This window comes from Quercus suber, unplaced genomic scaffold (genome assembly GCF_002906115.3).
Source record: "Quercus suber isolate HL8 unplaced genomic scaffold, Cork oak 2.0 scaffold_76, whole genome shotgun sequence".
In the NCBI taxonomy this organism is placed as follows: Eukaryota; Viridiplantae; Streptophyta; class Magnoliopsida; order Fagales; family Fagaceae; genus Quercus; species Quercus suber.
In genome coordinates this window covers 378,220-401,852 of record NW_027069541.1, presented here as the reverse complement: position 1 = coordinate 401,852, position 23,633 = coordinate 378,220, and the positions used below count along the sequence as shown (strand labels likewise).

Genomic DNA, 23,633 nt, shown 5'->3' with positions numbered 1-23,633 from the left:
TACATAATATTTGTATATATTTCTGCGCGTCTGCTGTTAGTATTAAATTAAATGTTAAACAATCAATTATAGTAGCTTATATTCCTCCCCAAAAAATAATAATAATATTAATAATTATAGTAGCTTATACATCTGCCAGACTGGGACATAAATATATTTTGTAAACAGAGTAGTTAGAGATAATATTTTATATTTGGCAGGTGGCCGCTCAAGCTGGACTTTGGAGTGTAGCTGAAATCTGATGCATTTTCTGATTCACTTTCAAACTTTTGGACCCAGGAAAGTACCAAGAAATTTCCTCCGTGTAAAATACTCTGGTTCACTTTCAAACGTGGTTGAATTCATCCGTATGACCCAATAAGTAACCAATAATCAATTAATATTTATTTATTTGCAGATACGGTAAGGTTGAAATCTTTGAGTCGATATTATTGGCTTGTAATGACATTCTATCATACATACAGTTTAAGATGACTGATTTGATCCAATTGAATCTGTTTAAAGGTCATTGCTGAAGTGTGTTTGTATATCAAAATGCTGTTTCGTTGGACTTGGAAATCACCAACATACCATATCATTTACCATACACCCAACATCCTAACTTTTATATTCTTATACAACATAATAAAATAATATATCTACACAATAAAATATATAACCCCAAACAATAAAAAAACAATATTTTAATTTTGTGGTGAGTCAAGCAGAGAGAGAAAGAGGAGATGTTTTTGAGGTGAATGAATAAAAAATATTATTTTAATTTTACAAGTGAGTTATAGTACCATGATAAATTTAGGATAGTACAATAGCACAACTGCAAATATTTGTACAATTACAAGACTAATTAATGGGCTATTATTGTGCTTTAATGCTAAAATATAGCATATGCAAAACCGGATACCGATGCTCTTAGAGCATCCCCACTGGGGATTGTAAATGGGAAATGTTGGAGAAATTTAGCATCAAGGCACCAAAAAGCCCAGTAGCCGGACTAATTTGAGAATTGCAAATTTTTTTGCAATTGTGCTACAGTGCCATCCTAAATGTAGGATGGCACTGTAGCACAATTGCAAATTGATATAATATATTTTAATCATTTTCGGGTCATATCTATATAATATCTAAAAGCTTTTTTTTTTTTTTGAGAAACAAACACACACAAGAAAGGGGGAAAGGAGTTCTAACACAAAAAACATTTTGAAATCTAAAAACTTAAGCGTAGTACGCTCCTATTGAATCATATTAGCATAGCATTTCAATCCATTCGGTCCATTTCAGTCCATTTTGGTCCGTTATGTCTAGTTTAGTCCACTATGGTCTAGTTTGGTTTGGCCCACTATAGTCTAGTATGGTCCACTTTAGTTTATTTTGATCTACTTTGGCTCACTCGGTCTACTTTAGTCCAATTCAGTCCATTTTGGTCTACTTCAGTTCATTAGGGTCCATCGGCCCACTTTAGTCCATTCTGTTTACTTTGATTCATTTGGTCCACTTCAGTGATGTTTTGAGAGAAGAGGTTTGTGTAGAAAAAGTTGCTCGTTCATTGACAATTATATCATAATTCAATCCATAATGTTGGTACAACAATTACAAATTTTTTTTCTTCGGGGCAGAGGGTTGTTAGGAAGGGAAAGACCGAAAGGATGAAGGAAAGTGTTTTATGCTGACTGTCATGTGGACTTCGAAGTTGGAAATGAAGGGAGGGGGACGGATCCTAATCATTTCCTTTTCTAACGCCTAAAATCTCTTTGAAGAATGAAGACAAAAATTCTTGGATAAGGTTTCTTTTTAAACTAGTTTAAAGAAAAACTCTTCAAATTTCTTCAATATCTTTTTAATAGATATGAATTTTAAAAATCTAATTGCTAGATTGCATTTTTTTTTTGTGTTCTTAACTCACATGTTAAATTTAGTTCAAATAAGATGTTATTTACTATTTGTTTAATAAACTTCTTTTTTCTGCAGAATTTTAGATTATAGAATGTTAGAAATACTGAATGTAATTGTATTGTATTTCCCGATGAAAGAATGTACATAGGTGCCTTTATATAGGAGGCATATGTGTGCAGTACAAGTAAATATGTGTGCTATACAAGTAACCTAACTGGGCCTAAAGCCCACAATATGTTATACACGTTAACAGCCCCCCTCAAACTCAAGGTGAATGTGAGACCAGCTTGAGGTTGTCAACCAAAGTACGAAGGCGTCCCTTAGGATGTGACTTGGTGAAGATATCTGCAAATTGATCTTTAGAGGAGACTGAGATCAACTTAAGAGCACCATGGACAAGATGAAAACGGATAAAATGACAATCAATCTCGATGTGTTTAGTCCGTTCATGGAAGACATTATTGTGAGCAATATGAATAGCACTCTGGTTGTCACAATAAAGAGGAGTAGCAGAGGATGTAGATACACCTAAGTCTTTGAGAAGCCATCGTAGCCAAAGGAGCTCAGATGTGGTATCAGCAAGGGCACGATATTCTGCTTCAGTACTGGAGCGGGCCACATTAAGATGTTATTTACTATTTGTTTAATAAACTTCTTTTTTCTGCAGAATTTTAGATTACAAAAACTTGAAAATTTAAACATTTTATTGATGACATCGTTATTAAATCCTTAATCTTTTAAAAATTTGTAATAATGAAGAAAATATAATAAAAATATAACATCCAATAATTAAATTTCAAAATTTATACCGAATAAAAAGATATAAGACTTTCTAAATTATATATATATATATATATAAATAAGAGTTTCTCTTCAAATTTGGAGAGAAACCTTTTCCAAAATTCTGAGCTGGAAAGTTTGGTAGTGCAAACAGCAATGTTGATTTCCTATTCATAGCTTTTGGTCTTGTTTGTGGGATAAAAAATAATGGAGCAGTGCTGCCGACACACATTATTTATATAATATATTGCGGTCAGTGCCTAATAAAAGTGTAGTGATTAATTGATTTTCCATATTAGAATAACAAAAAGTGGTGTGAGAGTGTGACTAACAAACCCAAGCAATAATCATTGCGTCTAGTTTCGTCAGTGACAATTGACAAGTAAATTCAATTGATTTGAAGGAGGTGCAATAAACTATAAGATCACAAATTTCATCATCCACATAAATAATCAAGATAAGATTTTCGGGAAGGAATTTTGATAATGCTTCTTAAAAAAAAAAAAAAAAGATAAAATTTTCGGGATACCTCACAAAAAGGGAGTGGATATGTTCAGACGCCACTCCCTTAAATCCTAACAAATTTTAAAAATCATTATAACAAATTATGTAAACAATTGTTAAGAAAAAGAAGTGCACCCTAAGTCAGGACACGATCGACATTTTCAACTACTCCATTGTTCTAAAATTTATTTTCTCTGAGCTCCCTCCTGTGTACTGAGATTATGCTTCTCAAAGGTGTCTTAGCTAGAGAATCCCTTTTATATAAACCCATAACAGTTTTTTCACTACCACTCACGGTTAACCTCACTTTCTCAAAGCTCAATTAATCTGCTTAGAGGAAGAATTCTATTCTTTTTATTCTGCTAGTACAACAATTCCCGATTCATAATCCATTTTGAAATCATAATTATTATTCCAAAAGTAGATAAAAAGAATGCATTTTGAGTTAAAATTCTACATTTTGATGCCTGATTCACACAAATTCCAAAATGATTTCTAAACATTAAAAAAATATATATATTATATTGACAAGATTTTCACAATGCTTTTGCTGCAAATCTTAATTGATATTTTGTTATTGATTGTTATTGATAGGTTAAAAAATAATTTTAGAAATATGTTTAAATAAGAACAAATAACAACTTATCACTTATGATTTGTTGTGAAAATTTTGTGAACGGAACACTTCTCTTGAAAAAAAATCCATAGAAGATAGTTTAATAATAGCTATATATTAAAATGACATTTTTTGCAATAGTTTTAACTAAATTTTTACTTTAAAATCAATGTGGGATATACTTTTTACACCAACTAGAAGTAGGTCTATTGAATCTAATGGACCGTTGGTATATTGAAATATGTTTCTTTTTTTGATGAACTGGAAAATTTTATTCATATCCAAAAAGAATTACAAGACGGTCTGCTGGCCTCCACCCTGATTAAAGATTCAAAACAGGGAGGGCCAAAACCCAAATAAAAAATGTTAAATACATTGTTCAATAACAACCACTTGGCCAAGGCACGAGCCTTGCCATTTGCCCCTCCGGGAATCCAGTTAACAGAGCACGGAGGGGTTTGTGAGAGTATAGCTGAAATATCACAGCAAATGTCCTTAATCCTCCAGTGAATATCTTGGCTAGGGGATACAGATGAAAAATTCATCAATATCCTAAATTCCCTTTCTGGTAATGTCTTTAAAGAATCATCTTGAAGACATAAGCTCTAGATATTCTATACACGACTAATGATAGGGAAAAAAGTTTTCACAACTTATTTTACAATTTGCTATAATGTTATGAGTGGTGCAACATCAATATCATATGGCCTGCTACATATATTACTTTTATTGTGCATTAATCACAACATATTACCTTAGTAGTTGTGAAAATTATTGTTTCAGTGTCATTAAACTTATTGATTTAGAAATTCAAAACATGCAAGCCACAGTAACCATAACCTTTCAATAGAACATAAAAATTCTAGGGTAAATTGGGGCTGCATAACATATATTCTTCAATTACAGTTTTTTTAGTTATAAAATTACACTGATACTCTCTGACTAATGTTTACATATGAAGCTAACCTAAGTTACACAAGTTGCAAGGCCTCTTCATGTTTGATGTTGAACACTTTGATAAGGACGTCCTCAACAACCTAGTTAAAATCCAAAAGGACATGATTTTATCACTTCTATAGCCAATATCATTAAAAATTCAGGATGACATATAATGGTTGGGAAATACCCTAGCTTACATCAAAGGATTTCCATGGTAAAAAAACAACATTCTTTGATAGTAAGAAAATTACCTTATCTGGATTAGAGGCACCAGCTGTTACACCAATTGTTAAGGGACCCTCTGGTAGAAAGTTTTCTTTCTCAACCAACTCCCCAAGCTANGTGGATGTGAGACCAACTTGAGGTTGTCAACCAAAGTACGAAGGCGTCCCTTAGGATGTGACTTGGTGAAGATATCTGCAAGTTGATCTTTAGAGGAGACTGAGATCAGCTTGAGAGCACCATGGACAAGATGAAAACGGATAAAATGACAATCGATCTCAATGTGTTTAGTCCGTTCATGGAAGACATCATTGTGAGCAATATGAATAGCACTCTGGTTGTCACAATAAAGAGGAGTAGCAGAGGATGTAGACACACCTAAGTCTTTGAGAAGCCATCGTAGCCAAAGGAGCTCAGATGTGGTATCAGCAAGGGCACGATATTCTGCTTCAGTACTGGAGCGGGCCACATGAGTTTATTTCTTACTTCGCCAAGAAATCAGAGAAGAACCAAGAAAGCAATAGCATCCAGTGGTGGACCTGCGATCAGTGGGATTTCCTGCCCAATCAGCATTAGAAATGCACGGAGAATAAGAGGAGACTGAGCAGAGTAGAAAAGACCATGGAAGAGAGTGCCCTTTAGGTATCAAAGAATGCGTAGAACAGCAGCATAGTGAGTCGATTGTGGTGCAGATAGATACTGGCTCACCTGGTGTATAGCATAAGAAATGTCTGGATGAGTGACAATGAGATAAACTAAGCTGCCAACCAAGCGTCTATAAAGAGAAGGATTAGACAATGGTTTCCCCCTGAGGGAGTCAGATGTGCATTAAGCTCAACTGGAGTGTCAACAGTCTTGCTATCAGTAAGTCCAGCTCAAGACAAGAGTTCAGAGGCATACTTGGCTTGAGTAATATAAAGTCCATCTGTAGAATGAGTGATTTCAAGACCCAAGAAGTAGCTGAGATGTCCAAGATCTTCCATCTCAAACTGCTGACTGAGAAAAGCCTTGAGTTCTTAATGCCACTGAGGTCATCACCAATTATGATCATATCATCCACATATAGGAGAAGTAAAATAGTGCCTTTGTCAGTGTGATGAAGAAATAAGGCAGAATCATAATGACTGGTCATATAACCAAGCGAAAGATGGTAGAGCTGAATTTGGCAAACCAAGCTCGTGAAGCTTGTTTAAGGCCATAAAGTGCATGTCGAAGATGACAAACCTTGTTTGAGTCAACAGAGAGACCAGGAGGAGGTTGCATATACACTTCTTCACTTAAATCCCCATTAAGGAATGCATTTTTGACATCCATCTAAAAAAGGTCCCATTTACTGGCAGCAGCAACAGCTAAGAGGGCACGAACAGATGAGATACGAGCAATTGGAGCAAAGGTCTCTTCATAATCAATCCCATACTCTTGTGTAAAACTTTTTGCAACAAGACGAGCTTTGTAGCACTCAATGGACCATCAGAGCGAGTCTTAATCTTGTAGATCCACTTACAACCAACCACAAATTTCCTAGGAGGAAGCGTCATCAAATATATATATATATATATAAAAGAGTTTCTCTTCAAATTTGGAGAGACACCTTTTCCAAAATTCTGAGCTGGAAAGTTTGGTAGTGCAAACAGCAATGTTGATTTCCTATTCATAGCTTTTTGGTCTTGTGGGATAAAAAATAATGGAGTAGTGCTGCCGACACATTATTTATATGATATATTGCGGTCAGTGCCTAATAAAAGTGTAGTGACTAATTGATTTTCCATATTAAAATAACAAAAAGTGGTGTGAGTGTGTGACTAACAAACCCAAGCAATAATCATTGTGTCTAGTTTCGTCAGTGATAATTGACAAGTAAATTCAATTGATTTGAAGGAGTTGCAATAACTAAGATCGCAAATTTCATCATCCACATAAATAATCAAGATAAGATTTTCGGGATATCTCACAAATAGAGAGTGGATATGTTCAGACACCACTCCCTTAAATCCAAACAAATTTTAAAAATTATTATAACAAATTATGTAAACAATTAAAAAAAAGAAGTGCACCCTAAGTCAGGACACGATCGACATTTTCAACTACTCCATTGTTCTAAAATTTATTTTCTCTGACCTCCCTCCTGTGTACTGAGATTATGCTTCTCAAAGATGTCTTAGCTAGAAAATCCCTTTTATATAAACCCATAACAGTTTTTTCACTACCACTCACGGTTAACCTCACTTTCTCAAAGCTCAATTAATCTGCTTAGGGGAAGAATTCTATTCTTTTTATTCTGCTAGTACAACAATTCCCGATTCATAATCCATTTTGGAATCATAATTATTATTCCAAAAGTAGATAAAAAGAATGCATTTTGAGTTAAAATTCTACATTTTCATGCCTGATTCACACAAATTCCAAAATGATTTCTAAACATTAAAAAAAAAAATGTTATGTCCACAAGATTTTCACAACGCTTTTACGGCAAATCTTAAATGGTATTTTGTTATTGGTTGTTACTGATAGGTTAAAAAGTAATTTCAGAGATATGTTTAAATAAGAACAAATAACAAGTTATCACTTATGATTTGTTGTGAAAATTTTGTGAATGGAACACTTCTCTTGAAAAAAATATCCATAGAAGATAGTTTAATAATAGCTATATATTAAAATGGCATTTTTTGCAATAGTTTTAACTAAATTTTTACTTTAAAATCAATGTGAGATATACTTTTTACACCAACTAGAAGTAGGTTTATTGAATCTAATGGACCGTTGGTATATTGAAATATGTTTCTTTTTTTGATGAACTGGAAAATTTTATTCATATCCAAAAAGAATTACAAGAGGGTCTGCTGGCCTCCACCCTGATTAAAGATTCAAAACAGGGAGGGCCAAAACCCAAATTAAAAATGTTAAATACATTGTTCAATAACAACCACTTGGCCACGGCACGAGCCTTGCCGTTTGCCCCTCCAGGAATCCAGTTAACAGAGCACAGAGGGGTTTGTGAGAGTATAGCTGAAATATCACAGCAAATGTGCTTAATCCTCCAGTGAATATCTTGGCTAGGGTATATAGATGAAAAATTCATCAATACCCTAAATTCCCTTTCTAGTAATGTCTTTAAAGAATCATCTTGAAGACATAATAAGCTCTAGATATTCTATACACGAGTAATGATAGGGAAAAAAGTTTTCACAACTTATTTTACAATTTGCTATGATGTTATGAGTGATGCAACATCAATATCATATGGCCTGCTACATATATAACAAAACAAAGAAAAGAATAACAGAATTCTATGAGTGCACAAAGAGGGAATTGGAGAAAGGAATTGAGAAACTTTCTCTTAATCTTTGTGATAAATGAATCTGTACATTATTTGAGGTTTATATACACCTCTGTGCCCAAAACCCCAAAACAGAGAGTAACAAACTTAACAAATTAAACAACCCGTTTGTAATTCAGTTACAACACGTGTGAGAGACGGTTATAGCACGTGAGATGAAAGTGAATAAANTTGAGGTTATATACACCTCTGTGCCCAAAACCCCAAAACAGAGAGTAACAAACTTAACAAACTAAACAACCCGTTTGTAATTCAGTTACAACACGTGTGAGAGACGGTTATAGCACGTGAGATGAAAGTGAATAAAAGTTACAAACAAGAACTACAAGTCGTTTAGTTTCTAACTTAAATACTCTTGTATCTGGTAGATGTCGTTTAGTTCTTTTCTTCTTCTTGCTTCAGTTCTTTCTCAGCTTGCTTCTTATTCTTCGATACTTTCTTCTTAACTGGTTTCTTCTCAATTATCTGATAATATATAAAATAACATATTCCTTGAAAATGGAAATTGATCACAGCCTATAGCTTCTAGTTAAACATATATCATATGTGTCCCTGCTAATTCTTTCCTAGTGAAACTAAGAAAGAGAAATCAAGTCTCAATCTGCCTTTTCCTAGTGAAACATATATCATATATCACATTCTATAATCGCTAGATTCTCAGTCTGCCTTTTCCTCTCATTCCTTCTAAGCAAAAGGCAAAGTTTATATATATATATATATATATACCCAGATTCAGTACCAAACAAAAACAAAGAAAACCCACAAAAATTAAACTTAAATATTTAACATAGGATCCATCAATAAAAAAAATGTCTAACTTAAATATCTAACATATGAAGTTCCAGTATACCAACGGCAACACAACAACCAATAAAAAAAATATATAATATCTAACAAAGGAAGATTTTGGCCAATAGGTTCAGCCGGCAGTGTTGACTCAGTCTTTATCAGAATTTTTTTTTTTTTTTGATAAACAGTCTTTATCAGATTTCTTAGTTGAATTGAGTTGTTAGTTTTTATATTTGAGTAAAGCCAAGAAGGTTTTGAGTTGAGTTGAGTTGATTATAGTTCAAACGTGTCTTTTTCTTCTTTTTTTTCTTTTTATTTTTGCTAAGCACCATTAAACCTGTCTTATCATTTTCGGAGTCAACTCTTTTTTTTTTAATCATTTTCAAAAGGCCTCTTTTTGCTCACAGGACTGTTCCAACTCTATAAGAAGAAGCACCAATCAAGCAAGCCTTCTATCACAAACCAAAGAAAGCTTGTTCTCAATCTCTTCTTCTCAGTCAATCATGCAGTCTCATCAGGAATGGATGGTCATAGGCATAATATGTGCATCCTTGGTGCAGATTTTTATGACTGTGGAGTCTTTTCGCATAGATGATAAAATCACAAGTCTGCCAGGGCAACCAGAGGTCAGTTTCCAACAATTTTCCGGCTACATCTCCGTTGATGAAAAACAAAGCAGAGCTCTTTTCTACTACTTTGTTGAAGCTGAATCACAGCCAGGTTCAAAGCCTCTTGTTCTCTGGCTAAATGGAGGTAAAATTACAGTATCAGCTTTAATTATATTACCTAGATCACTGAATGAACTCTTAACTCTAATTTTTTTTTTCTATTTATGGTATAAATTTTACTTCTTTTTGGTGTCTGACCATGTGCTTCTTCTCATTTCTTAGGGCCTGGTTGTTCATCTGTTGCATCGGCTTTCCTTGAGCATGGCCCCTTTAAAGTGAGAGGTGAAAATCTGGTCAGGAATGAGTACAACTGGAATAAAGGTAATCCTTTTCTCCAAGTCCATGAGAACTCTTGTTTATCTTGTTTCATTTCCTTTTTAACTGGCTATGATTAATGTTTTACTTTGTTTATAGGTGCGTCTGACTATTCCCAGACTAAACCTGCTTATTTATTTATTTATCAAGGATGAATGAAAAACTAGATTTAAGTGAATTATTAAAAATTATTTAAACCTCTAAGGGTTGGCTTAATAGTTCCTCAGATCTCATAATATTCATGAGATTTTGAATTTGAAACCTCCTGCTCCATCTTGGGTCACCTCTAAAAGATCTCTCTTTATAATATCCATCTTGGGTCACCTCTAAAAGATCCCTCTTTATAATAACTTGGTATGTGGACGGGGGAACTACACATCTCCGAGGAAATAGTCAAATAGGTCAAGATACTCTTGTTTGGCAAAAAAATCTTACTTCTTCATTTAATCTTTGTTTCAGAAGCAAATATGTTGTATCTCGAGTCACCGGCAGGAGTTGGTTTCTCTTACTCGGTTAACAAATCATTTTACACCAATGTGAACGATGAGATTACAGGTATATTTATAATAACTTGGTACGTGGACAGGGAACTGCACACCTCCGAGGAAATAGTCAAATAGGTCAAGATACTCTTGTTTGGCAAAAACACTTACTTCTTCATTTAATCTTTGTTTCAGAAGCAAATATGTTGTACCTTGAGTCACCGGCAGGAGTTGGTTTCTCTTACTCGGCTAATAAATCATTTTACACCCATGTGAACGATGAGATTACAGGTATATGTTATTTGGCCTTGTTTCCTATTATTCAAAGACATACCAATCAGTCAAACTTTTTCCTAATTAATTGATTTTAAGTACTTCTGTTATATTATTCACAGTGAATACTATATGCTATAGTTTGTGCACTTGCCTTCTTGCCAATGATTTGAAAGACAAAATACAGATGTGACAACCGCGATTCGAGAACAAAGATAAACAAAACGCAATTTACATAAATTACAACTTACATTCAAAAGTCAATATCCTTTATATGTGGAATTTTTTTTCCACGCAAATTACTATAAGGATGTTTATAGAACCAATCATTTTATATATGAAGATTTTGAAACTGACGACGTGTCTACTTTTGCTAAGCACGAGACAATCTTATATTTCTGCAACGCTGGTTTGCCAAATATCCAGAATACCAAGACAGAGATTTTTTTATCGCAGGAGAGAGCTATGCAGGTAATTTTTCCATTTTAAACGAAGGCTATCAGTTTTGGTTCAAATTAACAGCAGTAAGGTTTTGCGTTCTTGCCCCCATACACATGTTGCTGAGAGGTCTGATAGAGAGCATGGACTAGAGTCCGATATTATGGTGTATATTGAATAAATAAGATTCATTTCAACATGTTTCTCAAAAAAAAAAGATTCATTTCAACATGATGAAAAGAAATTCTTATAGTGTTAATTAGTCTAGTATTCAAAAATAAATAACTTAATTAAATAAAAAATAGATTCATCCTTCTACAAATTCGAGAGAGATTTCTTATAAAAATCATGGTCTTTTTTTTTTTTTTTTTGGTAATAGGTCACTATGTGCCTCAACTCGCCCAGCTCATTATTCAGTCCAATTTGAAGATCAATTTGAAGGGGATAGCTGTGAGTAGAACAAGAAATATATCCTCTGAAATAGCTTGAAAAAATTTCCATGTCAGATAATAATATTGATCAATCAAAATTTTTATTAATTTGTACTATTTTGCAGGTAGGGAATCCTCTTCTGGATTTCACCATTGATTTAAACTGGCCATACGAGTATTACTGGTCTCACGGCTTGATATCAGATGACATTTATCAACTTGTCACTAAAGTTTGTAATGGTTCAGCTCAGATCATGAGAGGAATCATAAACCAAGAAGGAAGTGATGAATCAGCTTGTATTGCTGTAACTTTACGAATCAAACAACTTACTGACACCATCGACCCTTTCGATGTCACCGGTGACATTTGTCTATCACCTGTTAAGTCACAAATGGACATGCTATATAAGGCCTTCTTGTCTAAATTTCGAACTTTGCCACCTCTCCATTCTAAACTAGATGCTCTCAGTCAGCACTTAAAGTTTTTACACGCCCTATCAAAACTCTTATATAATGCGACTTGTTTTTGTTAGAGATTATCACATTTTTATATTTCAAACAGGGTAAAAATTAGATACCATTTCTTAGGAGCTATATATTGGGTTTCTTAATTATGTTCAGACGCATAGTTTCATTGAATCTAATGGTCCTTCGAAAGGATAATTCAATTTGTAATTTATTGGTCAATATAACCATGTGTTTGTATTTAATTGAACAACACTTAAAAAACTGTATATAAATTTTATCCTTCAAACTGCAACATTTTCTTCATGTAGATTTCAATTGAGAATTGCTTTATTCATCTTCCCTCTGCTTACAGCAAGCTGAAAAGAAGGAACTTGTCTGTGGAGAAGGTATCACAGAAAAGTATTTAAACAGGAAAGACGTGCAGGAGGCTCTCCATGCCCAACTCGTTGGATTCAAAGAATGGGGTATCTGCCAAGAGTAATGATCGATCGATAATCACTGTTTTTTAAAATCTTAGTAATTATTTGCATCTTTAATTAAATTTAAGTAATTTTCTTTCAAGAACAATTTAATATCATCAGCATGTAAAGACAATTAGGAAACAAAACTAATCATTAAACCATGAGGCTTTTCATAACAAGTCCCAATAGTGGTGCAAAGAAATCGAGTATTTGTTTTGTTTTAATAAATTATAATCCTTCCTCTTGCTGAAATTGTAATTTTGGGGTTCTTTTTTACAATTTTAGTGTCGAAGTTCTACAATATGATATGACAAATTTAGAGATACCTACAATTGGTGTCTTAGGCTCACTTGTGAAGTCTGGCATCCGGGCCTTTGTTTACAGGTATAGTGATACAATCTCTTTTAAGGTCTTTGCTATTTAATTACTTCATATATCCTTTATAACATTTGAAGAACAGAAAAAGTTCCTGCTTATAATTGATTTGATTTTGATGTAATTTGATAGTGGAGATCAAGATTCAAGAATTCCATTTACCGGGTCTCGAACACTTGTAGATAAATTAGCAAAGGAGCTGGGTCTGAAAACAACTGTGCCATACAGAACATGGTTCGAGGGAAAACAGGTAGACATGCTCATATAGTTTTCAGTTGAATGGTTGGTGCTAAATGGTATTCTTTTTCCTGATTTATTTTCACTGCAGGTTGGTGGATGGACGCAAGTATATGGTAAAACCCAGCTATCTTTTGCCATCATTAGAGGAGCTTCACACACAGCTCCATCAACGCAACCAGCGAGATCATTTTCACTGTTTAAGGCATTTCTCGCAGGAAAACCACTGCCGAATGAATGAACTTATCAAAATCATGAATAAATTAAGATTGTACCATACTATATCATTGATGTGGACAGAGTTGTATTTGACTAGCAAAGGCATGTCTTCATGCAATTGCTTTAAATAAAAATGTGATTGTACCATACTATATCATTGATGTGGACAGAGTTGTATTTGACTAGCAAAGGCATGTCTTCATGCAATTGCTTTAAATAAAAATGTACTAGTATTATTAATATGAAAGAAAATTATTACCTTACATTGTAGAGCGTAAACTAAACAAATATGTACAATATTGTACACATAGTCGACCTTATAATGAGAAAAAAAAAATTATAAATAACTAAAAACAATTATAATAGAAAATTATAATTTAATTAAAATAAAAATTTAAGGTATAGAACTATAGAATCTAGTTTATCAAAAGCAATTTTGCAATTTTACTAAACTAGTCGTAAAACACACAATGCATTGGAATAAATAATTTTTTTTTATTGTAATATAATGCATAATTTTTTTTTTTCTAAATTTTTTTGAAAATAATTTGTTCTCCCTAAAAATTAAAAAAATTCTATTCGGTCCCATTCAGTCCAATTTGGTCCACTCAATCAAATCCGATCGACTCAGTCAATTTCAGTCCCCTATTTAGTCCATTTTAGATTAATTGAGCCTTAAATTGATTCTTTTTATAAGTTTTTCTTTTCAAGTTTAGCTCAAAAATTCATTTTTTTCCTTCATAATTTTTGGGTTCAAAAGTATGAAATTTTATTATATTTGGGCTAAACTCTATAGTTTTGAGTTAAAAAATACAAAGAATATACTAAAATAGACATTAGAAATATGAGCCATAACAATGCAATAAAAATGATAAATATTCAGAAGTCTCATTCGGCTCACATTTATTCTATTTGGTCTACATTTCAAAACCTGTATTTCCTAACTTGTAAATCACTATCGTGACAAAGGGGTAAGAGCTAACTTATCAAAACGTGATGCATGTCACATGACCAAAACGACCTGAACACAACCCCAACTCTATCAGATTAAGCACTAAGCACCAATCAAGCAAGTCATCTATCTGAAACTAAAGAGCTCTCGTTCTCACTATCTTCATCACTTAGCACTCTCAGCAATGGATTGTCATGAGCATAATATGTGCATCTTTTGTACACATTTTTATGGCAGTGGTGGAACCTTTTCTCATAGCTGAAAAAGTCACAAGTCTGCCGGGGCAACCACAAGTCAGTTTCCAACAATTTTCCAGATACATCACCGTTGATGAAAAGCAACAGAGAGCTCTTTTCTTCTACTTTGTTGAAGCTGAATTAGAGCCAGCTTCAAAGCCCCTTGTTCTCTGGCTAAATGGAGGTAAAATTATGTTAACTTCAATTATATCACCTAGCTCACTCAAAGAAATCCTAACTCTAAGTTGTTTTTCATCATTTCCTGAATGTTCTAATGCACAACCTATTTCTGAATATAATATACAAAATTATAGTAGAACTTGTGGTGCTGTGTGAGCTTGTGGTTCTTCTCTTTTTTGAAGACCTGGTTGTTCATATGTTGGAATAGGAGCTTTTCTTGAGCATGGCCCTTTAGGGTGTGTTTGTTTGGAGGTGAAATAAGGTGGATGGAAAACTTTGGAGAGAAAATAAGAGAGAAAATGAATTTGTGTGTTGTTTGGTTGGAAGGGGGAGAAAGAAAATTTTTATGTAAGGCCCAAGCATTTTCCACTAGGACCCACACAAAACTTTTCTATCCAAAATGAAGAGAAAATAGGGGAAAAAACACTAAGGCCTGCTGTGTGACAAATATACCCTTTACTTTTTTGTCCTGTCCTCATTCTATTTCATGTTTTGCTACCTAGTTATTTTTTAAGTGAACATAGTCGTCTATTTATACTCATAGGGTTATATTTCATCAAAAGGCACGTATAGAGAGTCAAAATGTTTCATAAAATCGTTCATAAGGCTTGAAACATTTTCAAACTTTTAGTTTTACGAGTTTTGATTAGTCAAGAGTTCCTTTCGATAGATCGAATGCTCTTTTCAATCGATCGAACAGGAATCAAGCATCGATCGAAACAGGTAAAGACTCCAAGATAGATTTCCTTACATTTTGATCGATCGAGCAAAAGTTTCGACTGATTGAAAATACTAAATTTTGAATTTTCACTTTGAAAATTTCAGAAATTAAATTTTCACTTTATCGACTTTATAAAACAATACTCTCCAAACTCAAATATCATTGTTACAACCTATCCATGTATATACGTATATATACAACAAAGTCTGGCATCTGGGCCATGGTTTACAACTTTACAGGTATATGCTATTTAATTACTTCTTATCCTTTATCACATTTTGAATAGACAGAAATGGATCCTGCTTAGTAGTTATAATTTAGTTGATTTTGATGTAATTTGACAGTGGAGATCAAGATGCACCAGTCCCATTTACCGGGTCTCAGACACTGGTAAATGGATTGGCCAAGGAATTGGGTCTGAAAATAACTGTGCCATACAGAGCATGGTTTGAGGGAAAACAGGTCAATATGCTCTGCTCATATAAGTTTTTTGATGAATTGTTAATGAATGCCAAATGGTATTCTTTTTCTTGATTTATTTTTCACTGCAGGTTGGTGGATGGACACAAGTAGATGGTGACAATCAGCTATCTTTTGCCAGCATAAGAGGAGCTTCACACAGAGCTCCTGCAACGCAACCAGCAAGATCATTTTCACTGTTTAAGGCATTTCTCACAGGAAAGCCACTGCCAAACGCATGAACTTACCAAAATCATGAATAAAATAAGAATGTGCTATTATTATTGATCTGCACAAAGTTGTATTTGACCAGAAAATTTATGTCTTCATGCAATTGCATTAAACAAGAATGCACGCACTTGTATTACAAAGTTGTATTTGACCAGAACTGTGCCGTTTGCATTTATGTCTCTGGTGGACTTCTTGCTTGGATTGAATTTCACATAGCATACATTGAAGGACAGAAGCCATATCTTCAGAAGAATAATATTTCTTCTTCAATCTAATCTTCAAAACACTTGCTTTCAGGAAAATCTGAGCACCAAGAAAGAGAAAAAAAAATGTCATTAAAATTTGAAGTTCACCAAGAGCAAAGCTAATGGAACAAGCAAGTTTGACTTCATTCAAATATCGGAACCGTCCCTACCAGGGCTAGCCCAATACAATTTGAGGCCTTAATGTTTAAATATCATTTAAGTATTAACCATTAATTTAGCTAATGTTTTATATTAATTTTTTATATTTAAAATTCATTACTTTCATGGTTTAATAAGACTAATTCACTTGAGCAGTGTTAGAAATATTACAAATTTTAAAGATCCATTTGGTTGGAGGTGAAACAATGAAGATAGAAAATAAGGGAGAGAAAAGTTATTTTATAGGTGTTTTGTTGGAGAGAAATAAATTATGAAAAATTAGTGGAGCTCAAGTTTTTTCTCTCTGTCCCAATAAAATTCTATCTCCCCAATTTGGGGAAAAAATATATGGGAGAAAAATAGTTGCATAGGTGACTGCACTACCTCCTCATTTCCAACCTTTTTTTTTTTCTTGGGCGTGCAACTTTTTTTTTTTTTTCCCTTCTTGGGCGTGATACAGGTTTGCTCTTTTTTTTTTTTTTNCATTGAAGGACAGAAGCCATATCTTCAGAAGAATAATATTTCTTCTTCAATCTAATCTTCAAAACACTTGCTTTCAGGAAAATCTGAGCACCAAGAAAGAGAAAAAAAATGTCAATTAAATTTGAAGTTCACCAAGAGCAAAGCTAATGGAACAAGCAAGTTTGACTTCATTCAAATATCGGAACCGTCCCTACCAGGGCTAGCCCAATACAATTTGAGGCCTTAATGTTTAAATATCATTTAAGTATTAACCATTAATTTAGCTAATGTTTTATATTAATTTTTTATATTTAAAATTCATTACTTTCATGGTTTAATAAGACTAATTCACTTGAGCAGTGTTAGAAATATTACAAATTTTAAAGATCCATTTGGTTGGAGGTGAAACAATGAAGATAGAAAATAAGGGAGAGAAAAGTTATTTTATAGGTGTTTTGTTGGAGAGAAATAAATTATGAAAAATTAGTGGAGCTCAAGTTTTTTCTCTCTGTCCCAATAAGATTCTATCTCCCCAATTTTGGGAAAAAATATATGGGAGAAAGATAGTTGCATAGGTGACTGCACTACCTCCTCATTTCCAACCTTTTTTTTTTTCTTGGGCGTGCAACTTTTTTTTTTTTTCCCTTCTTGGGCGTGATACAGGTTCGCTCTTTTTTTTTTTTTTCTTTTTTTTTTAATACTTTTTTTGGATTTTTTTTTTTTTTGTTTGCCACTTTTTTGTTTTAAGGGAAATGCTAATGAATGCTTGGTTAATAATCCATTTAAAAAAGTTTTTGAAAAAAAAAATTAATTTTTGACAGCTTTTTTCATTTCCTATAAAAGTGGTGTCAAAACTTTCCTATAATAGATTGTTAACTAATGCCCTAAGGGCACTGTTAGATAACACTTGTTTTAATTGGGGTTTTTTTTTTTTTTTTTTTTTTTTTTTTTTTTTAACATGACATATAAGTAAATTTATACAAACTTATTTTTTCTATCCCTCCACTTTTCTACTCTCAACTAGACCCAAATAAGAAAAACTAAAATTTCTTCTATCCTCCCACTTTTCCACCCTTCTAACTAAACATACCCTGACCATATTATGATGTTAGAAATGGATTCAAGTTTCGCTTGGCATAACTATAAGTGATGTTATGTCATTTAATAACTTTTTATTGGATTAATATTTTGATAATCCCACATTTGAATTTCATATTCTTTGCATTCTTAACACGTATGTCCAATTTTACACCAATTATATGTTGTTTATTATCTGATCAATAGATCCATCTTTTATGCATAGTAGTAAAAATATAAAGAATATATAATTTAATATTTTTCTAATGTTAATCCAATAAATGGTTATTAGGTAGTGTAATATTAGTTATAGTTATATCTCGTACACCTACCCACCCACCCAAGGCCGATCCAAACAGCCACCCACAACTCGAAATCTAACAACCCAAATAGCCACCAAACAGCCACCCATAACCCAAAATCCAACCACCCAAATGCCGACCTAAACCCACCAAACAACAATCACAACTATCTATCTCTATTACAATGAGCAATCTATTATTTACAAGGGAGACGAGTTGAGAGAGGAGATAGATTCGAAGAGTGAAAGGAGCTGAGGGAGGAGAGAAGGGAGAAGGGAGAGAGAATGCAGAACATAGCGAGAGAGAGAGAGAGAGAGAGAGAGGAATAAATATATTATTTTTGTTTGCAATCTGATGAAAAATAGATTGTAAATATAGACACCTATTATTCACAGATGCTTAAAAATCTAGCATTTCCATAGCTGGATGTAACTCTATTTTAGGTCTTGGTGGCTAAAATAGCAACTGAGGATGTAAAGAAGATGATGAGTGAGTCCGCTATTAGGTCTAGTGAAGAAGATGATGAACTTCAAAGGAGCACGAAGAAAGTTAAAGAAAACTGTCGTGGTAGAGGACCATTAGAACAACACTCTCCCCGTTTGGGGGGAGAAGGGATCTCATACAAAGAAAAACTGATCAGAGATATTCGTAGTGCCTTTGAACAAGCTTTTAACTTTGAGAATGTTATGGAGACCGAAGCAAAGTCCGATAAAGAAGAAGAGGAAGAGTTGCTTCCAAGGGAGGTGGTGGTAAAACTTTCTAGTGATAGGAAAGCTAAGATCCGTGCCGCCTGGAATAACACCCTTATTGTTAAGGTTTTCAGGAAAACGGTTAGCTATCACTATCTCGTCTCGAAGTTGACTAGTCTGTGGAAGCCTACGAGTAAGATGGATTGTATTGCACTTGGACAAGATTTCTTCCTTATTTGGTTTACCTTAAACAATGATTACTCTAAGGTGCTAAGGAGTGGGCCATGGTTTGTTGTGGGCATTATCTCTCCATTCAGTGATGGGAACCAAACTTCATACCATTAGAGGCAAACCTGTCAACAATTGTGGTATGGATTCGTCTACCGGAGTTACCGATTGAATATTATGAAGCTTCAATCCTTAAAGACATGGGAAAGGCCATTGGACCAGTCCTCAGAGTTGACACGCACACAACGTCGGAATCCAAAGGGAAATTCGCGAGGTTGTGTGTTCAAGTGAACTTGGACGAGCCTTTAGTAGATCTGATACGCATTGGAGGGATTAGACAGAGGGTGCAATATGAAGGCCTTGGCTCTCTTTGCTTCTCTTATGGTAAAGTGATGCACCAAGCCAAGGGCTACCCTTACAAAGTTTAGTCTCCGGTTAACGCCGACAATGTTACCACGACAGAGGAATCTTTGGTGCAAGTAACGATAGAAACCAAAGTGAGACAAGACGAAAGCGCCTTTGGTCCCTGGACTCTTCTTGCACGAAAAAGGAAACTTAGGAATAAGGTGATTAAAGGCGTTGAACAACATCCTCAATCTGGGTCTTCTGCCCAAAGTCCAACTAGGCCCAATAGCGTGGTGCACTCCCCAATGGGCTTCTCCTCTCTAGGCCTGGAAACCTAAAAAAGAACCTTGACCAACTTTATTGTGTCAGCTAAGGGAGCATTGGATATTGATGTAGTCAAACTATCTCAAAAGCCTAATGTTGAGGTCCAAAATTTCACAATAACCCACTCCATAAAAAAATAAAAAAATAAAGAAGGCCCAATTCGTGCAGCAAGAAGAATCAACATCAAGGCCTTATATATGTTCAGATTTCCAGCAAAAAAGGCCATTAAAAAGTCCAGCAAATTCCAGTGAAAGAGCTGGGACGGGATCCCCAGAGGCTGCCAGAGGCTCGGGATCTCAGGACGTGCAGCACAGCTAAAGTGAATTAAAGCAGATTTGAAGAGAGAAAAGAGACAAAAGGCACGTGGACCTTATAACCCAGACATGCAGTGGAAGTACAAAGCAAAACGCAGGGCTTTGGTTCCAACCATTTGAAGAAAAAGACAAAGAAAGTACAACTGGGAAAAGCTGGGAAAGCTGGAGCCTGAATCTTCAAACTCAAAGACCCAGAAAAGACAAAGCAAAGAAACTTTCATTTTGTTTGCAAATTGAATAAACTACAAAGTACAAGACATATAGGGGACAAGATCTATAGATGCACGAGGTGGAGAAAAAGTTTTTGGTGATAACAAAAGGCAATGGTGAACACCAATTAAGGGAAAAATCGGGACCTCACCTCGTCCGACGTCCATGTTAAAGGTTCCCAATAATATGTACAAGGTACGAATTGGATCAAATCCAGTTCCCCTATAACTCAATGCCCATTCAACCACATGAGAACAAGTTTGCTCTAGAAATTTAATTTTAAATGTTCACGGCAAGAAATCTGTTCCAAGTATTGCATGTATGTAGGACTATATTGGTTGTTAGAATTGGCTGCGCTCCAATGTACAGAGATCTAGTTTGCGAACCTCCTTAATTGTTTTGTGGTCTCCGAAGATCTGACATGGATTTCACTAGAAGTTACAGAGAGATAGAGAGAACGAAAGGTAACGAAGAGACAGAGAGGGGTAAATGTACAGGAGAGACGTTTAAGATTTTTTAACTAAAAAATGTTGCTACTTCATTAAAAGTATGCCAACTCATATTTCTATTAGCTACATAAGCAAAAAAAAAAAAAAAAAAAAAAAAAAAAAAAAAAAACTAATGGAAGTGGAGGACTAATTGTCTTTAGTTTAGAAACTTTAAGGACTAATAGTGCTCAGTTAAAACTTTAGGGACTAAAAGCGCTTAATAGGTAAACTTCAGAGACCAATAATGTAGTTTCGTCTGCTATTTACATCCTCAAGGTTTTTTTTTTTTTTTTTTTTTTTTGCGCGCGCGCGTGTGTGTGTTAAAAGGATGTTTTAATTAACAACTAGCCAGCCTCTAAAACAAAAGGTACAAAATGATCATACAAGGCTCCAACTGAATTAAGGCCAAGGAGAAAAGCTACATCCGGGGGGGGGGGGGGGTGATGGGGAAATCTTGGCTAAGCAGTGCACCACTTCTAGCAAGGGCATCTGCACATTTATTAGCCTCCCTATAACAATGTTGAATTCTTGCACAAGGAATGGCTCTCATACTCTCCTTACAATCAGTGACCAAGACATCTATTCTATTAGGATTGTCTAGCTCATTCTTCAATAGATCAACAACCAATTTGGAATCAAGCTCAATGATTATTGCTAGAAGTTTGAGTGCAAAACACAAGCGAATACCATCTCTAAGAGCCCATAGCTCAGCTGCTACACTCATTGTAATACCAATCGCTCTTGCATACCCCTTACTCCATTCACCCCTTTCATTTCTAATTAAACCTCCTTCACTTGCCAGGCCAGGGTTCCCCATTGATGAGCCATCTGAATTCAGCTTGACCCAATTGGATGGTGGTGGCAGCCATTGAACTTGGATTTTTACCTTAACCTGATTCTGCTTCCTATTCATCCCAAGGTACGAGAACTTCAAAGCCTTGGCCATTGTCTTAAGCTTCAGGTCCTTGTGTTGGTTTGGATTTTCAAAAGCAATGCAGTTTCAGTGCAGCCAAAGAGTCTACACTGCAAATGGGAAGAGAATGCTCCAACTGATATTGGAAGAATGACTAGTCATGGAGGTCTTAGAGTTTAGATTCAGCTAATCCACTAATTGCAAGCCATAAAAGAGGTTACCTTGAAAGGGTGGAGAGAGGGAATTCCATAAGGATTGCGCCTTGGGGCAGTCCCTTAATGTGTGGAGAATTGTTTTTGGCTCATTATTACACATAGGGCAAAGGAAAGGAATATTTATACCTCTTTGAGCTAATATGGATCGAACCGGGATGCTTTGGTGGCAGCATTGCCAGAGAAAACACTTGATCTTCGGGAAAGTAACAACTTTCCAAACCCAATCACCCTTGAATTGCTGCCTTACCATGTTATTGTCACCCCAATTGGCTAATCTGTAAGCTTGCTTTAGTTTAAAATATCCATTAGAAGTTGAAAACCAGGATAGCTGATCCTCTCCTTGATTAGAGAAGGGGAGAGAAGTGGTTTTCATTTCAAGAGCAAGAGACTTTGGAAAAGCAAATGACAGGCTTTCCCAGTTCCAACCCGAGTTATTAGATATATTCCTCAGAGAAAGATTTTCCTCACCTTTATTCAAAAGACCTTCAATCTGACTTCCTAAAGTACCCTTATTCATCCACTTGTCAAAGAGAGAGAGAGGAGGTTGTTTCTACTTGCAATCCACTTGGAGCCATTTAAGAATGTAACTTCTCCTTTCTTGAGACCAATCTAAGCGAGTGAGCTGGTGGGAGGGCAAGTCGAGTTCCTAGTCCTTCCCCACTGCCCTTTGTATTTTTTTTTTAACAAAATTCTCACCCAAAGAGAGGATTTTTTTTTTTTTTTTGTGTGGAATCTCTAATTCAACTTGGCAAGTAACACAGTATTTTTTGGTTTGGCTGCATGGATACCCAAACCACCCTCTACCTTTGCCTTTGTAATTTTGTTCCAGCCAATAAGGTGAACCTTTTTCCTAGTTTCTGAAGTGCCCCACAAGAAGTTTCTATTTAATTTATCTATCTTTTGGAGGATTTTGTGGGAAGGGCTGTGTACTGCTTCACATAGCTAGGAATGGTGGAGGTGACTGATTAGGTTAACACAATCCTACCCGTAAGGGATAGGAGATTTGATTTCCAACTTGCCATCTTGCTTTTCATTCGATCCAAAATAAAGCCAAAATCCTGATGTGTTCCTTTATGCTTGTTGGAAAACTCAAGTACTTTCCAAGAGAAGAAGTGGGTTTGAAACCCAAAATTTCACACAACCCTTCTAAAGAATCTTGGTCCACATTGGAGGAGAAGTAGACGAGACTTCTCACTATTGATTTTTTACCTGGAGAGTTCACAGAAAGATTCCAGAACTTCTTTAATGGCAACAAATTTTTTCTGATTAGCTTTGGCAAAAGCATGGGATCATCGGCAAAAATAGATGCGAGAAGGTGGGACCATTTTGTGAAGCTTTTATGGGATTCCCAAGTCTCTCACGACACTTATCCTCAATTAAAGCACCAAGAACTTCCATACAAAGGATGAACAGGTAAGGCAAAAAGGGTCGCCCTGTCA

At 34.8% G+C, this 23,633-nt stretch overlaps 1 protein-coding gene across 2 annotated transcripts; it reads left to right on the top strand.

Moving 5' to 3' along the window:
* The first annotated feature begins 9,483 nt into the window (after window positions 1-9,483).
* LOC112009388 (serine carboxypeptidase-like 45) lies at window positions 9,484-13,709 on the top strand. Of its 2 annotated transcripts, XM_024041721.2 has the most exons (11): window positions 9,484-9,830; window positions 9,968-10,066; window positions 10,520-10,615; window positions 10,738-10,833; window positions 11,194-11,286; window positions 11,633-11,703; window positions 11,810-12,064; window positions 12,505-12,629; window positions 12,899-12,997; window positions 13,121-13,238; window positions 13,317-13,709. In XM_024041721.2, exons 1-11 carry the CDS (start codon window positions 9,581-9,583, stop codon window positions 13,464-13,466), a joined length of 1,452 nt encoding a protein of 483 aa, XP_023897489.1. In that variant the 5' UTR covers window positions 9,484-9,580; the 3' UTR covers window positions 13,467-13,709. The 2 variants fall into 2 exon arrangements, with proteins under 2 accessions (XP_023897489.1, XP_065629573.1); XM_065773501.1 differs by lacking the exon at window positions 10,520-10,615.
* The last annotated feature ends 9,924 nt before the right edge of the window (window positions 13,710-23,633 follow it).

Bases quoted from the DNA above. Each gene is read 5' to 3' on its own strand.
- LOC112009388 (XM_024041721.2), top strand. From the start codon at position 9,581: ATGCAGTCTCATCAGGAATGGATGGTCATAGGCATAATATGTGCATCC. The intron at 11,704-11,809 runs GTGAGTAGAACA...ACTATTTTGCAG, and splicing joins TCAATTTGAAGGGGATAGCT to GTAGGGAATCCTCTTCTGGA. The intron at 12,998-13,120 runs GTATAGTGATAC...GTAATTTGATAG, and splicing joins ATCCGGGCCTTTGTTTACAG to TGGAGATCAAGATTCAAGAA.